The sequence below is a fragment of the Mesoplodon bidens genome (genome assembly GCF_964165515.1).
Source record: "Mesoplodon bidens genome assembly, chromosome: 2".
Lineage (NCBI taxonomy): Eukaryota > Metazoa > Chordata > Mammalia > Artiodactyla > Ziphiidae > Mesoplodon > Mesoplodon bidens.
In genome coordinates, this window is record NC_138177.1 from 43,014,854 (window position 1) to 43,032,199 (window position 17,346).

The 17,346-nt window shown below is 37.3% G+C and overlaps 1 protein-coding gene across 6 annotated transcripts in view; it reads left to right on the top strand.

The window, feature by feature from the left end:
- Positions 1-17,346, top strand: part of HMCN1 (hemicentin 1) — a 526,618-nt gene that overhangs the window by 332,619 nt on the left and 176,653 nt on the right. For all 6 annotated transcript variants that reach the window (XR_014015141.1, XM_081225456.1, XM_081225458.1 and 3 more), the window contains 6 exons: positions 1,821-1,996; positions 4,366-4,462; positions 7,775-7,897; positions 8,892-9,053; positions 11,060-11,341; positions 13,999-14,166. Coding sequence is in view for 5 of the 6 variants with exons in the window: in XM_081225456.1 (XP_081081582.1) it covers positions 1,821-1,996; positions 4,366-4,462; positions 7,775-7,897; positions 8,892-9,053; positions 11,060-11,341; positions 13,999-14,166 (1,008 nt within the window). In the remaining variant the exon portion in view is untranslated. The remainder of the gene's footprint in view (positions 1-1,820; positions 1,997-4,365; positions 4,463-7,774; positions 7,898-8,891; positions 9,054-11,059; positions 11,342-13,998; positions 14,167-17,346) is intronic.

The window sequence follows — 17,346 nt, forward strand, 5'->3', positions numbered from 1 at the left end:
CACACGTTAAAAACAATCCCACTCTTTTCTGTCACCCGTAGATTACTTTAAGCTTTTGGAAAGCCAGATGTCTGTTGTGCTGTTAAATTTAGCAGGACAGATCTCTGCCCAAAATTTCCACTGATCTGTTCCAACCATTGTGCGTGGAGTTTCTTTTGTTAGCCTCATTTTCTTTGGGTTTAGCACAAGTCCTGCATCCAGAAACAGCATAAGAAATACTCTCTAGTTCAAATGCCTTTCCCTGTGGAAAAGACATGGTAGCAGAGAAACCTCCTGGTCATAGAACACGGTTATATAACCTCCTGGTTATAGTCCCTTAAGCTATAGGGACTAGCTTAAGTACCCAGCGTTCATTGTCATTTTGCCACATGCAACAGTATCAAGCTGGAAACAATGGCCAATGGACTATCATAATGTTCCTTACCACAGAAGTCTTATTTCTACCAAAGCATTTGGAAAATCCTTTAGGATTCATTTCAATGAAACTTAACCTTTCTTTTTTTTTTTTTTTTTTTTTTTTGCGGTACGCGGGCCTCTCACTGTTGTGGCCTCTCCCGTTGCGGAGCACAGGCTCCAGACGCGCAGGCTCAGCGGCCGTGGCTCACGGGCCTAGCCGCTCCACGGCATGTGGGATCTTCCCGGGCCGGGGCACGAACCCGTGTCCCCTGCATCGGCAGGCGGACTCTCAACCACTGCGCCACCAGGGAAGCCCCTAACCTTTCTTACAAAAAAAAAAAAAAAAAACCAAAAATACTACAAATATGGTATGTTTCCTACAATCCTAAATAGTTATGGGATTTAGTGAGAAATGGCTGAGGAAATTCCCCTCTGTGCTTTTTTGGAGTGGCCCTTTTATAACAGGCCTGATTTTATCATTAGTTCATGATTTTGAATTATTATAAATATAAACCTGAAAGAGTCCTTGAGAGCTTATGGAGCCCACCGTCTAATTCTTGGCAGGGCTGTACCTCGACCATCTGAGACAAATGATTGTTTACTCTATTTTTTAATACACCCAAGGGAATGCAGTTCCTTAAACTTCTCCAAGAATATATTTCAGGATCTGACAAGCCTTATAGCGAGGGAATTCTAATTTTAATCTCATTAAAATTTCAACTCATTTCTTCTTTTTATGTAGTTGTATGCTGTACAGCTGGTCACTGTTTTAGTTTGGTCTTTAATGTATCATTTATCCCACATGGTCTTTATTCCATAGAAAACTGACAAGGCACCATGGAAAACCAAAATGAGCTCTCAACTGCAAGTCAGAAGACTCCTAGTTTTGCCACCAATTAGTCACGTTATTTCAAATAAGCTCTTATCTGTCACCCATCTTATGTTTTGCAAACTGTGAGGTGGGACAGGATGAACTCTTTCAACTCTATTTTTTTATTTTGCCTCTGTGTTTATGAAATTTACTTTCTTTTGTGAAAAATAAACATCAAAAATGTGTTTGCTTTTAATTCATTGTTATTTCCAAAATATTTCATGAGTGGTTTAAAACTTTGAAAATCTTAAGTGGTGACATCTAGTTCAAGAAGTTTCTTAAGTGGGCACTTGGTGAGAACTTCCAGTTCTAAAACTTTTTTATGTGAAAAGTTAGTGAAAAAACTATTTCTGTTCAACAGGAACACATTAATCAGTGATTTATGAACACTTGATTCTGAATCAAATGATGTGCAGAGGGTATGTTAGAATTACTGTGATCCTACATCTTAAAAGAACTAATAAAGTTATTCAATATATGTCCTGATGATTAATAAAGACAAGCAGTATGCTGGCCTCTTTTATCCTGAGGGAAAAACCCATCTTTCACTTAGTTGCACCAAATATTATGGGAGAAGAACAGAACATCTCTATCCTCATTAGCCAAGCTGTGGAGTTACTATGTCAAAGTGATGCTATTCCCCCACCGACTCTGACCTGGTTAAAAGACGGCCACCCCTTGCTGAAGAAACCAGGCCTCAGTGTCACTGAAAATGGAAGTGTGTTAAAGGTAAGCCTACACATTCATTTATTGCTTCTTATATTATTCCTAAGCTCATGGCTTTGGTATTACCACTAACAAAATAGTACCCCTATTAAACTTTACAAGTATTCTACTAATTTCATCTTATAAAATTCTAGGAACCCTTTTATTAATGAGGTTTGTAATATTTTTCAGTTTTATGCTTAGTAAGGTTTAAGTATTATACTTAACTGTCAATTCATGTTTGTAGGCAGAAGCCATTCAAAAATACTTCTAGGAAAATATTATAGAAATATTCTAAGGAGTGCATCATCTTCAGTCATTCAGCCAATCAGCAAATACCCATTCTAGGTACTCTGCATAGGGATGCAAAAAAGTATGACACATTTATGCAAAATGTCTTCCAATTTTACATAAATATATGAAAATTTAACAGCTCATGGAAAATGCAATGAGTGCTCTAAGTCTCTAAGTTAATTACCAAGTGGATGATATAAACAGTACATTTGGGAAAGATAGCATAACGTGAGGCTGTGGTTGTCCAGAATAGTCTTGGAAGGCTACATGGCTTTTTATGGGTAGATAGGACAGAAGGCCTGTTTACGGGAAGCAAGTAGGCTAGTGTGACTGAAACAATTTAACAAAGTGAATTTTGGAAATAAGGTTGAGTACATTGATTTAAGCGAAATAAGAGCTAACATTGAAAGCCAACTTAAGGAATTAGGATTCAGGAAGCCAACAGGCCATTGGAGTATTTATAAAATCCTCATAATAACTGTATTTAGAATTGAAAGAATGGCTAAGTAATCTGCCCACGGTTACTAAGTGGCAGAAATGGGATTTGAATACAGGAGTATAGCTTCAGAATCCATGCTGCTAACCACTACACCACATAGTTTCTTGGTAAAGGAATATTATTACTGTCAAGCAAGGAGAGTCTTGGGAAATGGATAATGATTTTCAACACAAAGGAAGCTAAGATGCTTACACAAGGAGGATAGAAGTATAGGAGAGAGTGAGAGGGAGGTGAAAGTGTATATTGGAGGCAAGAGGATGGAGTCGTTCGGAATTATGATCCTGTAACGATGGAGCTGGTGAGGAAGGAAAGTCCGGAGTCACTGTTGGAGGAAAGTAGGATAAGTCAGTTGAGCTATATGGCGGGGGGTGGGGAGCAAAAAGCACTGCCCCTTCTCAGAGGCAGACCCCAGAGTTCAAGAAAGCAGCTGGTAGAATTCTCAAACCTCAGCTCTGACTGAATGATAGAAGGAGACGATTGTATAAACCACAGGTCCCAGCACTGCTGGGGGAGAGCTATACATGATTAGAACTCTCCTAGCAAATTTTAGTGAGTAGAGAAGTTCATTTCTTCAGAGCACAGATCCCAATAGAGTTGGGAAGCCAGGAGAGAGGTGATGGTGAAGAAATCCTAGGATCCACTGAGTCTCCACCACTGAGGCTAGCCAGGCACCCTGGAATGTTTGGGTCCATAGGAAGGAACATAGGGCGAAGACCTCATAGAAATGAAAACTTCTAGTGTACCCCTGCTGTACTAAATACTTTTAATGATAACTCCAACTCCAATGATTCTCTTTTGAATGTTTTAGCAATTGATTTCAAAGCTTTTAGCAATTACATACTGTTTGTTGTACCTCTTAGATTATCTTATATTCTTATTTATACCTTGTTTATTATTAAACTCTTTTTTTATGTTCACATACATTATATTCTCAACTAGATTGAAAACTCAAGTCAGAAACCATATATTACACCATACTTCTTTGTATCTTCTACCTATAGTACCTGGTACAAGATTCTCATAACTGCTGAAAGGTCTATGAATAAATGATAAATGAGTATTAATGTATGTTGCAGATAAATATGTGGAAAGTATTTACTGGTATTCAGTTATCTACCAAGCACCAAACTGGGTATTAGGAGATTGAGACTAATTGAGTATAATACCTGGCTTGAAGAAGCTTACAAACCCAATATGGGAGAAGACATAATAAATTAATAGTATGGGTATTATTTTACTGAACAAGGACCTGGGCATGGAAAGATTGTATATTTAAAGCCCTGAATAACATTCAGAAATTAATTGTGATTTTTTTGTTATTTTATCTGAATCATATTTAAAAGGCCTTTCTAGACCTTCAAACAGTAAAATTAATGAGATTCAAATAAGGTATGACATAAATGAGAATTGCTGAATCTTGATAAGTGTTGAATGTGGGTGATGGGCATATAGCCATCCATTTTACTGTTCCCTCTATTTACATGTTTGAAAACCTTCAGAACACAAACGAAAAATCAGAGATCACAAATAACATTAATAGAAAAGCCCCAATTACTTACGAAATAGAAACTGTGGTTTCAAAGCATGATTTTGTTTTCAGATTGAAGATGCTCAGGTTCAAGATAGTGGTCGTTACACTTGTGAGGCAACAAATGTTGCTGGAAAAACTGAGAAAAACTATAATGTCAACATTTGGGGTAAGTGGGATCAGCCTCTGTAAAGCATATGACACAGCTTGTGGTTTAATCTTTGATTCTTTGTGTCAGTTCTTAAAATAACCAACCACATAACTAAAATTGATCATAATACAGACATGGACACTACTTAATATGTTTAAATGATGCTGAACTGTCCTGAATATCAGCTTATATAATTAATTCAAGAGCAACTAGACGGATTTCCTGAACCTAAACATGTTGGTCACTGTAACTTTGATGCAGAACAGTTCTGCTCTCCTGCCTGATTAATATGCCTTTTAGCTTCTACAACTGAGATCCTCTAATGATTGAGTGTTCTCCATGAACAGAGAGTGTGTTGGTCAGTTGAAAATAAGTCAAAAGGCTAAATTGTGTATGTGAATTATATTTGTGTGAGAGAAAGAGAACACATGCACTTGTGGGTGGGAGATGGGATTACTCCGCTGACGAATGTACAAAGCTATTCTTGCTTGAAGTTTTACTATTACTAATTAAGATAATTCTTAGGAATAGTCACAACTTTTATATCACTGTAGTTGTTACACTATGTTGAACAGTGTTCCCATTTCCTACATATTCACCTTTATTTTAAGTACTTCTTTAAATTCATTTATAACATATTAAGCTCTCTTAATTTTGATTGTATTTGTTTAAACTTTTTAATTTTTGAGATAGTAACCTGAAATTTACCTTTGATTATAAAAGTTAATTCAAAAACACATTTTAAAATAAAAATAGGTAGAGGAAGTAATCTAATTCCAATAGAGAATAAATATTTTATGTATAAAATGACTTGTTAATTATAAATCATTATTATCAGTTTAAAAAATCTTGAGGAAAATTGTAAGAAGTATTATCATTCACCTGCAAAAGGATTGACTGTTAAACGACAGAGTTTACTATGCAGTACATTTATATTTGCTACATGTTTGTTATGTATCATTCACTTCTGTTCCTACCTCCTTCCATCCTTTTTCTCCCTTTGTATTTCCTTTCTTTCCCTTCTCTTCTCATTTCTTTCAAATGGGGAGAATATTCATATGACTCCCAGTATGGACAACACTGAGCTAAGTCTTACCAAGTAAAGTTTGGAAAAAAAAAAAAGAAAAGAAAAAGAAAAATTTGGAGTGATGATCAATTAGAAAGTGAGGTGACGAATTCATTTTTAAAATGCTGTATTAGAGATACCTGTAGACTGTTCATGTGAAGCTGTCCTCTATGCCATCAGAATTATGAGCCTATAGCTCAGGAGAAAGAGATAACAGTTAAAAATATGAGGTTAGAGGCATGAGTGTATACGTAGTAGTTGAGACCCCTTAGTGAGAATAAGAAGAATGTGTACAAAAGAGTACTGTATAGAATGACCCTCACATATCACATAAGAAGGGAGACAGAAAAAGAGACCCCCAAATGGGAAACTGAGAAGGAACAGTCAAAGAGGGAGGAGGAAAACTGGGTAAAGCTTGTGTCATGGAAACTAAGGGACAATGGTGTTCCCAGAAGAAGAACACAGACAACAAATAAGTTGGACGTGGTTAGATAGATGAGTGAATGAATGAATGAATAATGGCACACATTGCAGAGAAGCCAAATGAGACATAAAATACAAAGTGTACTTCACAACTGAGTAGACCAATGCCTCTTAAAGAGGAAAGCAGGTTGCAGTCAATGTAAGAATGAATGATAGGGGAGAGAAAGTTGAGACCTCAAAAATCATTTATAGGGTGACTCTGTGTTCTAGGTACTATGCCACATGTAGGCATAGAGAGCTTAAGAAGAAAGGCAATGACACTGGTTACTGAGTTCAGTTTGCGGCAAGTTGAGTTTGACAGTGCCTCTAAGGCATCCAAGATGAGATGTTAAGTAGTCAGATATAAAAGTCCAGATCTCAGAGAGTATCTGCATTACAGGTACAGATTTGGAAGGTACAGATTTGGAAGCCATGGGAGTAGAGGAGGTGGAGTTTGGGTTGGAGATCATGAATTTATAGTGGTGGCAATTTGTGTAGTTGTCATTTTCTTCTGTACAATTTTCATCTGTGGGATAGGTGATGACAGAGTGAACTATAGGATTCATCCCAAATTAAGGGTATTGCCAAATAGGAAGAGCAATGGTGCCAGGCAGTTGAAAATATTGGCAGAGGACTAGCTGAAATTACTGATCATGAAATCTAAGTTGGATAGTGAAGTTGGTAAATAAAAGAGTAAGCAGCTAGGTTGGGAGGCTTCTGAGAGGTTTAAAGACTTGAGATTCAATTAGGTCATTGAATTGAGAATTGGGAATAGTTGCGTGAAAGAGCTATAAGGATAGAGCAGTTGTCAGAAAGTGGCCTAAATTTATAAATTAATAGGAGAAATGTTCTAGATGGTGAAAAGGGTATGGCCTCTGATGGAGAACAGGATGAGCAGATCAAGGAACTGAGTAGCCAGGTGTTTAGACATGTGGATATTCAGTTCATACAGAATGTGGCAGGTCTTCATGTAAAGAGAAAGGATAAAAACAAGTACCAAATTGTTCAGTGAATGGAAAAAGAATGACAGGTTCACAGATGGTGATAAGAAAAAAAGAAGTAAGTGGGTGACATTAGCCTCAAAAGAAAAGAGACTTTCATGGAGGTGCTTGAACAATGGCTGGGAGCAGCATTGGCAGTGAGGAGGATTCTCCCACTCCTCAACTCCCAGGAGCTTGGGAGAATAAGCATCTATCACGTGATAATACTGCAACCAGAAAAGTGTCCCAAGGGAGAGTTCAACCAGCAAATGCAGACTCAGCCTCTTTGAGTAAAGTGTGGGTAGTCAGAATTCACTTTGGGGGTTCCAAGCAGAAGCTGGAGATCAATGGGGGGATGCAGACTGTGCAATCTAGGATAGGTAGCATGTCTGTTTCTCAGATCAAATTCCTTACCTCTGTTCTTTACTATATGTTATATGCCTGATGTCTTTCTATTCTGTTCAACATCTGAGATATCAAAGCTGGAGAGGCACAATGACTGGGTTAAATTTAAATTTGGTAAGTGTCTTCATTTCTTTTGGTGCAAGATGTCTAAATATCTAGACTGTATCTCCTTTTTATATCACTCTGAGTGTTTTGATAATTAAGTTTCTATCTGTGAAAATGGGAAGTCTGCTATTAGGTATTTATTCTAGGTCTTACAGTTGACTTTTAATGTGGTGTTGATATGTCAACCTCAAGTGCTAAATTATTTATATGTACCATTTGAGTGGGAAACTTTTTTTATTTTTACATGCAAAGTGTTAGGGAAATTTTATATTTAAGTGTAAAATAATATTTTTCCTTTTTTTAATCTTTCAGTACCACCGAATATTTATGGTTCTGATGAACTTGCTCAGCTTACAGTCATTGAAGGGCATCTTATTAGTCTATTGTGTGAATCAAGTGGTATTCCACCCCCAAATCTCATTTGGAAGAAGAAAGGTCAGTTTTCATCCTCTGACATTTATAAAATTAAATATAAATATTAAGTGAATTTATATTTTGTTTGAGAAACATGCCAACAAACTTTCTTAAGCTTTGCACGGGAAAATACCAGACAGCAGAATTGCTTTGTGTTAAATGTGCCGTATGTGATACTTCTACAATATCAACCTGAAAATTGTCAGTTTTGAGACTCACTGCTCCCAAGAAGAAATTAATTTTCTCCATTAATTCTTTTTTAATCAAATGCATTGTAGGGCAGCTATAATGATCAAGAATCCACCATTCAATGAACTATTTCTTTCTTCTTTAAAATAGGTTTAAATTTTTCTTTTTTTTTTTTTTTTTTTTTTTTTTTTTTTTTGCGGTACGCGGGCCTCTCACTGTTGTGGCCTCTCCCGTTGCAGAGCACAGGCTCCGGGCGCGCAGGCTCAGCGGCCATGGCTCACGGGCCCATCCGCTCCACGGCATGTGGGATCTTCCCGGACCAGGGCACGAACCTGTGTCCCCTGCATCGGCAGGCAGACTCTCAACCACTGCGCCACCAGGGAAGCCCTAAATTTTTCTTTTTTTTAAAGCAAACATTTTTGCTGTATTTGTGACAGTTTTGTAATGTACGTTAAGATTGAATTCTGCAGTTGAACAGATTTTTAGTTATTCATCAACAAATATCTGTTTCCATTAAGTATCAGATCATCTAAATTTTTAGCTGATCTAAAAAATAATTCTTGTTTTACTTAAAGATTTTATTTTGTTTGTTTTACTAAGTATGTTTTCTTTTAAAGGCAATATTGATTGAAAGAAAAATTTGCAGAAGATAGTCTGCTCTTTATCTTCCTCCTCCTCCTTTTTGCATAGATTATTATACAGTGTCCTCTGCCTTTTAAGTATGTGAACTAGGAAGTAAATATATATGTATATATACTCATTAGAGTATATACACAAAACACCTTACATTTATGCTTCACATTCTGCCACTTGGTTTTCTTTGCAGGCTCCCCAGTGCTGGCTGATTCTGCAGGGCGGGTCAGAACTTTATCTGGAGGCAGGCATTTGCAGATTTCAGTTGCAGAAGAATCTGATGCAGGGCTCTATACATGTGTGGCATCAAATGTTGCTGGAACAGCAAAGAAAGACTACAATCTGCAAGTTTACAGTAAGTTATTAGTTAGCCAGGCTTTGGCACAATTCTTTTAAAAAAACCTCTCCATCCTTCCCTTTTACTTTTTCTTCATATCTTTAAGAGTCATTCAAAGTGGTATGGTTATAGTATGCAATTGGCCCTCCATATCCACAGATTCTGCATCCATGGATTCAACCAACTGCAGACTGAAAAATATTTTTTAAAAATCCAAAAAGTTACAAAAAGCAAAAATTGAATTTCCACGCACCAGGCAACTGTTTACATAGCATTTACATTGTATTTACAACTATTTACACAGTATTTACATTGTATTAAGTATTATAACTAATCTAGTAATGATCTAAAGTATAAGGGAGGATGTACATAGCTTATATGCAAATACTATGCCATTTTATATAGAATGGACTTGAGCATTTTGGTATCTGAGGGCGTCCTGGGACTATTCCCAATGGATACCCAGGGACAACTATACCTTTCATAAGACCCACAAATTTTAATTGTGCTGATGTAATAAAGAGAGTAATTACTTATTTCTAGCTGTTATTTATTCAGGAATACAGCTGAACATCTGCATCAGCTTGCTGCTGGCAGATATATCAATGTGGCTGTAACTTTTGGGGGTCAGGATAGTGTATGTGTGGAATGGAGAAGATGGCATTGTACCATAGGGTATATTTACAATATGTAAAAATACCTCATTGTAAAGAATATTTAATTTATATAAGATTTTAAAGTATTTAAAATATTTACATTACCTCATTTAATCTTTACATAGCTGGGGTATGAGACAAAAATATTGCCTCAAAAATGTATGTGGAAACTTAAGCCCAGAGAAGTTTCCATGACCAGCTGAGGTCACATGGCTTGTATGTGACAGGATTGGCCCTGGAACACAGGCTTACCAACACTGGTCCATTTTCTTTCCCACACACATGTGTATTTGAGTTGGTTTAATCTTCTTTCTTGGAATCAGTATCCACTAGGTGAATTTAGCTATATATTTACAGAATCACTGGCCATCAGTGGCTTAAACAAATAGAGGTTTATTTTCTCACATAATGAGAAGCCTGAGGCTGGCAGTCACTGGAGTTGGTCTGCACCTTACTCTTATCAGGACAGGAGATCTAGGATCCTCCTGGTCCTTCCTTTGTTATCTCAAGATGGTTGCTGCATTTGTAGTATCAAGTCCACATTGAAGGCAGTGTGAGAAGGGGAAAGAATGGTATCTTTCTCTTTTGGCAGGAGAGCAAAAAATTTCCCAAACCCGCCCCCTCACCTCACCCCTGCCAGCAGACCTCTATTTAGACTCTTTAGGTCTACGGTGATTCCTGAGGTCACCTCAATTTCCAACAAAGACTGAGAAAGTCAGCTTTTCCAACTCCTCTAGTGAAAGGAATTGGTAACAGACATTAGGTCATGAGCTAGGCTATCATATCTACTTTAAAATTAGTACTAGAAGACTTCCCTGGGTTAGAGCTACAAATGATAATTCAAATAGTTGTATAACTTCTCAAAATCAGGGAAAGTAGCTAATGCAGTATTCTTTCCTTACTATATTGATAGCTTTATTTTAGTTATGAACCCGTTTAGGTACATTGGAGAAGAATTCTACCTCTCAGTACAGCAATGCCATGTCTATTAGTCCTGGGTCTTTTCTTTAGTAGCTAATTTTTTGACATCAAAAATGAATTTGGTGTGTTTTGTCATATTATTCCTAGATATTTGTTTTTATGTTATTGTGCTTAGTAGGTTTTCTTTAATTTCATTTTGTAATGGTTGGTTTCATGAAGACCTAAATGTTTTCAGTGGGTATATTCGATTATAGCATGGTGAGTGAGCTTTCTACTTTTCTGAATTTTGTGATTTTTGTTTTGTTGTAAATTTGTACTGCTTGTATGGCCACAAGAAACAATAAAGCATTTTCTTTCAAAAAAAAAAAAGAATTTAACTTTGCCTGATGAAAATTCTTATATAAGACTTAAGGCAAACATTTCCTATTCTTTTCTTTTTTTTCCCAGTTCGACCAACTATAGCCAACAGTGGCACCCACCCTACTGAAATCATCGTAACTCGAGGGAAGAGCATTTCCTTAGAGTGTGAGGTGGAGGGTATTCCTCAACCAACAGTGACCTGGATGAAAGATGGCCGCCCTTTGACTAAGGGAAGGGGAATGGAAGTAACGGATAAAGGTCATATCCTTCAGCTGAAGAATGTCCATGTGTCTGACACAGGCCGTTATGTGTGTGTTGCTGTGAATATAGCAGGAATGACTGACAGAAAATATGACTTAAGTGTACACAGTAAGTATAAACAGGCTCAATAGGTCTATTCACTGGCTAATATAATCTGTAGCCTCCTGGATGGGAGATATAGGCCTCAAATGTTGAGTCTTTTATTTATAGTCGATTATTTTCTACATTTGCACCACTTCTTTAGATCAGTCTCATCACTCCTCCTACTATGCCTGACCTTCCATATCTTACCTTGCTGAAATAAGCATATATTGGATATTCTTTTAGGAAAGCACATAGTAAAGTAGATAATTATCTTCTTCAAGTACTTTTGACCCAGTGCTATCCCAAGTAATATTCCATGATTCTGTGTTTTCCACATTAGCTGACTTGGCTAGTGTACGTCTAGGTTCCTTAGAGCTTACTGACTGAGCATCAGATGGGCATAAGTTGTACTGAAGTCAGCTTTAAAATTCTAAGTAATGAGCAGTAAATGTCCGTAGGAATGGACCAAACACACATGTACTCAGGGACACCTATTTGTATGCATACAATTTGAATCGCATTTTTTAAATCTATAGAAATGGTAAATCTAATAGACATGGTCTTGTAACTTAAATCCAGTTAGAACATGCACAAAGTCCAGTATTAAGATCTTGTAGTTTGCAGCCAGTGTGTAAACCAAAGCTAAAGACTGAAAAGGGATCAGTCCTATGTATCGTTTTGTTAGATTGTGGTTTTTTCATTCTTTTTAACGGGTGCTTACTATTTCATTATTTGAATGTTTCATACTTTATTTGATCAATTCTCTAGGGAGGGACATTTAGGTCAGTTGTATTAACAAGAATTTCTGTCATAAAATTTCCTAGGCAAGACTCATGTTGAGAAATCAAGGTCTCAGATTAGGCTAAATTCCAGTTGGCTCAATCTTCCATGTACTTCAATTCTGCAAGACCATTGAAAGTGGAGGGTGTCACTGGCCCTTCTGTGTGCAGAAGGAAAACATGATGGAGGGGTAGCTTTCCATGGGGCTAATGAGGGACATAGAGGCACTCAAGGCCTCTGTGTAGCCTTGTTTTATCTATGTTCCAGTGCTGGCTTAATTGGGTTTTAACACTGGTTCTCCTCTGACCCAGCCCTTGCACTTGTCCAGGACTGTTGGGTCAATGTGACTTGTCACTCTATCCTCAGACTATCCTGATTCTACTCTGCTCATTGCCCAAACCCGTCTTCTCAACCCACTTTGTGTGTCTCACATTTTTGCATTCACAAGGCATATTTGACCCCAAGGAGCTGGTCACTTATGTCTTTTCTAGGCTTCTGGAACTGCCCCACCCCTGCCCCTCTTGGTTGGTCTCTAACTCTCAGGCAACTCCTTCCTCTCAACCTACCTTATTGTTTCCCTCTACTCTTCCAGCCTGTAGTGTTAGAATGCCCCAGGGCTCTGAAATGGGCAATACCTGCTTCTCTATCCACACTCTCTCATGGGTGATTGTGCCAATCCCACCCCCTAATGTGATTGAGCAAGGGAAACACCTAGGAATCATCCTTGACTCCTCTTTTTCTCATATCTGGTGTCACTAAGTCCCATCAACTCTACTGCTCCTATTCCAGTTGAAACCACATTTGTCTCCATGAGATGGATTGGGGTGAAAATAAGGAAAAAACCAGCAAGGAAACAACTAGCCCAAGGAACAAAAATGTGGTTAGTATAGATAACATGAAAGCTGGTGTGTTTCACGAGGTTTTGAGCTTCTAATTTGTTTGATTGTTTTTAATTTTTAATACTAGAATTATTTGTTAGAAAATTCTGCCTATAAGAAAGTCATGAATCCATATTACCAGAAAAGATGAGTGACTCACAGAAAATCATTCACCACTATTAGAATAACAATATGAAAGTCATTTGGGGACTTCCCTGGTGGTCCAGTGGTAAAGAATCCACCTTCCAATACAGCAGATGCAGGTTTGATCCCTGGTCAGGGAACTAAGATCCCACATGCTGTGGGGCTACTAAGCCCACGTGCCACAACTACTGAGCCCGGGCACCTCAACTAGAGAAGCCCACATGCTGCAAACTACAGAGCCCACGCGCTCTGGAGCCCACGCACCACAACTACAGAGCCCACATAACCTGGAACCCTTGCACCACAACTAGAGGGAGAAATCCCGCACGCCACAACTCGAGAGAAGCTCACATGCTGCAACGAAGAGCCCGAGTGCTGCAACTAAGACCCAATGCAGCCAAAAATAAATAAATAAAATAAACAAATTAAAAAAAAATGTTGGGCTTCCCTGGTGGCGCAGTGGTTGAGAGTCCGCCTGCCGATGCAGGGGACGCGGGTTCGTGCCCCGGTCTGGGAGGATCCCACGTGCCGCGGAGCGGCTGGGCCCGTGAGCTATGGCCGCTGAGCCTGCGCGTCGGGAGCCTGCACTTCGCAACGGGAGAGGCCACAACAGTGAGAGGCCCACGTACAAAAAAAAAAAAAAAAAAAAAGTCATGTTGCTATTAGTGAGGAAGAAGTGACATTTTTACTTCCAGGAGTGTTGTCGTCATCGTCATCATCATCATCATCATCATCTTACTGTTGTGATTGCTTATTTTGCTTACTGTTGACTAGAAAATGGAAGCCTTATTTTTAAGAATAAGCTGTTTAGAATTTGGTGTTTGTTACATACTAGCCACCCTCCTTTCCATTTCTTGTTTGTTTTGTTTTGTCTTACAGCCCCTCCAAGCATCATAGGAAACCACAGGACACCTGAAAATATCAGTGTGGTGGAAAAAAACTCAGTGTCCCTAACTTGTGAAGCTTCAGGAATTCCCCTGCCTTCAATTACCTGGCTTAAAGATGGGTGTCCTGTCAACTTTAGCAGTTCTCTGAGAATTCTCTCAGGTATTAGAAATTCTTGTAGCCTGATAATCTGATTAGCTTCCTGTGGCCACAGTTTCTCCTTAATTTCTCATAACTCCATGTCTTATTTTTTTCTTTATGATCTAGCTGCTTACTATAATACCCACTGATCATATTAAGAAAAAATTTTAGGACATCAGAAGCTATATGACAATGGGGAAAATCTCTAAATATCTCTATATCCTTTTGACAAAGAAATCTTGGCACTCACTTATTACTTAAATCATGGGGATGTCAGAGCATTCATGCTGGAATGAGTACCAACCAATCTGAAAAGTGAAGAATGAAAAGAAATACTTGAAGCCAGAGCCTAGAGTGAATAATGTTATATAACATATCTCTATAATTCATGCTGGAATGAGTACCAACCAATCTGAAAAGCGAAGAATGAAAAGAAATACTTGAAGCCAGAGCCTAGAGTGAATAATGTTGTATAACATATCTCTATAACCACGAGTTTAAATTTTTTCACAACTCTAATCTGAGTGAGATTTATATTTCCAAGATGGAATAGTTTCAAGTGAGCTAAGATTTTATCATTATTGTAAAAAAGATATTCCTCTTATTCCTTATCTAATTATGTAGGAAAATCTATTAGCTTATTCTTTATGGATCAGCGTAAGTGTCGAGAGAGGTGTCTTGGGGCATGCCACAGGAATCTGCACTTGGCCCCTTTCAGTAATAATTTGAGTACAGACTAAGAAAATAATCTTGCCAAGTTTATGGGTAATAAAAAGCTTGGATATTTAGAAGAATACCTAATGTGCTGAATGAAGGCATCTGAATTCAAACACACCTCACTCTGGAACTTTTGAGTTAAACCTAACAAAATGAAAGTTAAGTAAACTCCTGCACTCACATTCAAAAACCAATGGTGAAAATTAGGGTGAGATATATCTTCAGAATTCTTCATATGAAAAGATCTCTGAATTGGTTTGGTTATTGAGTATGCATTAACAGTATAATGTGTTTATCATGAAAACAGATGCAGTGTTTTGCCACATGAATAAAATATATTTTCACCAATAAAACAAGTAAAACACCAGTTGTATTGTGGATTTAACTTACTCATTAGGAAGATTAGAAGAAGGATTTATTGACAGTATTTTCGAAGGAGGATAATCATGATGGCAAATTATTGCAAAGTAAACTATATGTCCAATTCTATTTAACCTGAAAAAATAAACCTTGTGTAACTCATGACAGCATAGTGAAAATTACATTTAAATACTTGAAGAGCCATGGCATAGAAAAGATTATGTTGGTTCCGTCTAGTGCCAAAGGTTAAAAGTAATACCAGTGTATGGAAAATTCTAGGGACAGATTTCGGTCTGAATACAAACAACTTTAAGAAATATTTGTATTGTTGAAAGATGAGCTATTTTAAGAGGTAACAAGCTCCCTGCCCCTAAATTTGTTCAAAGTTTAAATTCTCACTTTTGAAGGCTTTTTCAGAAAAGATACTTTCCTAGTATTTGAATTAGGTCTGAATAGCCTAAGATCCCTCTGTTTCTTCAAGATCTTGGTCTACAAATGATAGGGGCTTAATGAGGAATATACATTGCTATAATTATTATATCTATTGCCTATAATACTAGATTTATAACCTCAGGCAAGTTTCTTAACTTTGCTAACTTCAGTTCTTCACTTGTAAAGTGAGGATACTAGTGGTATTTGCCTCTTAGGGGGTTTTGTAAAGATGAGTTAATATGTGTAAAGCAGCTAACACAGTGCTTGCTTATATCCTAAGCATCCAATACATGTTTGTTGTTATTTGCCATAGACAACCTGGTAAAAGATTTGGGTCTCCCTATCCTAGGAAACTTTCCTGTGTCCTACAATGCTTTCATTTTTGAAGGACTGCCTGCCTCTGTTGATCTTAAGGAATGCATACGGATGGCAAAGATTTCATTGCAGTTTGGTTACCAAAAACCTGAACACATTATCTTCTTATCTTATAATCATCCTTATATTATTGGGTTTTTTTAAATTCTCAATTGCTGAAAAAGTAGGAATTCTTTTTAAATATAATAACTACATCAGGGCTCCTGGAAAGGAAAAAGGCAAGATAAAATGAGGTACTCTGACTTATTATAGATCCACAGGAGTAGTGTTTTGGTTCTATTGTATAGCTTTGTTTTGCTTGACTAGCAGCTGGAAATCCCTGAGCGAACACATTAAATGTACTTCACCTTGTGGTGCTGCCAGAAGAGTCATTCAGTTTTACAGTCTGAACATGTGTGTTGTGCAATCGATGACTGAGAATCAGATGAATGGCGTATGACTCGCTTGTTCCTTGATCGGCTGCACATTTCTGTTTCATTAAGATTAGTCCTCCTGAGACGTTAAGTCAAGCTTTTCTGAAAGAAGTACTTTGTTGAAGGTCCTATCATTGTTATGAAGTTGTCTGCCAAGAACAGATAGCTGCTATAAAAATTTAATAGGTACGAGAAATGTCTCCATCTAAGTATAATTTACTGTCCAACCCTTTTTTGTCTTTCACTGCAATAAGGGAGAGGACCAGGAAACAAAGAGAAAGGAAAGATCATGAGATTTATGATTATGAGGTTGAGGTTTGCAGAGCCAGCAATGACTCATAAACATTGTATTTTTTTAGTATCTCTCAACTGGAATCATATTATGGTCTCACTAATCTGAAGTAGCAGTGAGTGCTTTTGAATCCTTTCCTAATTAACATAAGTTTTTTGACATGTTTAGGGAATTTCTGTATTCAACTTTGCTTATTTAAATTCAACTGTGGTAAAAGACTGAATTTAGGTAATCAGTTTTGTCTGTCTAAATAAGATACTACTGAGTTCACCTTTCATTGGTTTGAGGATGAGTAGGTTGCTTATAGGAAAAGCTCAATGAGGGCTTGTGTTTATAAAAACATAAAGCAGATGGAAACTCCTGATAAATTCAGATCCAGGTGCATATTTACATGAAAATTTTATGTTTAACCATTTCAATGTTTTTAGTTCAAATTCAGGGTACTAAGCAAAAATACACCGAGTGGAAAATTATTACAAAACCTAAGAAATGATTTACACTTTTTTAAACATCTTTATTGGAGTATAATTGCTTTACGATGGTGTGTTAGTTTCTGCTGTATAACAAAGTGAATCAGCTATACATACATACATATATATATATATATATATA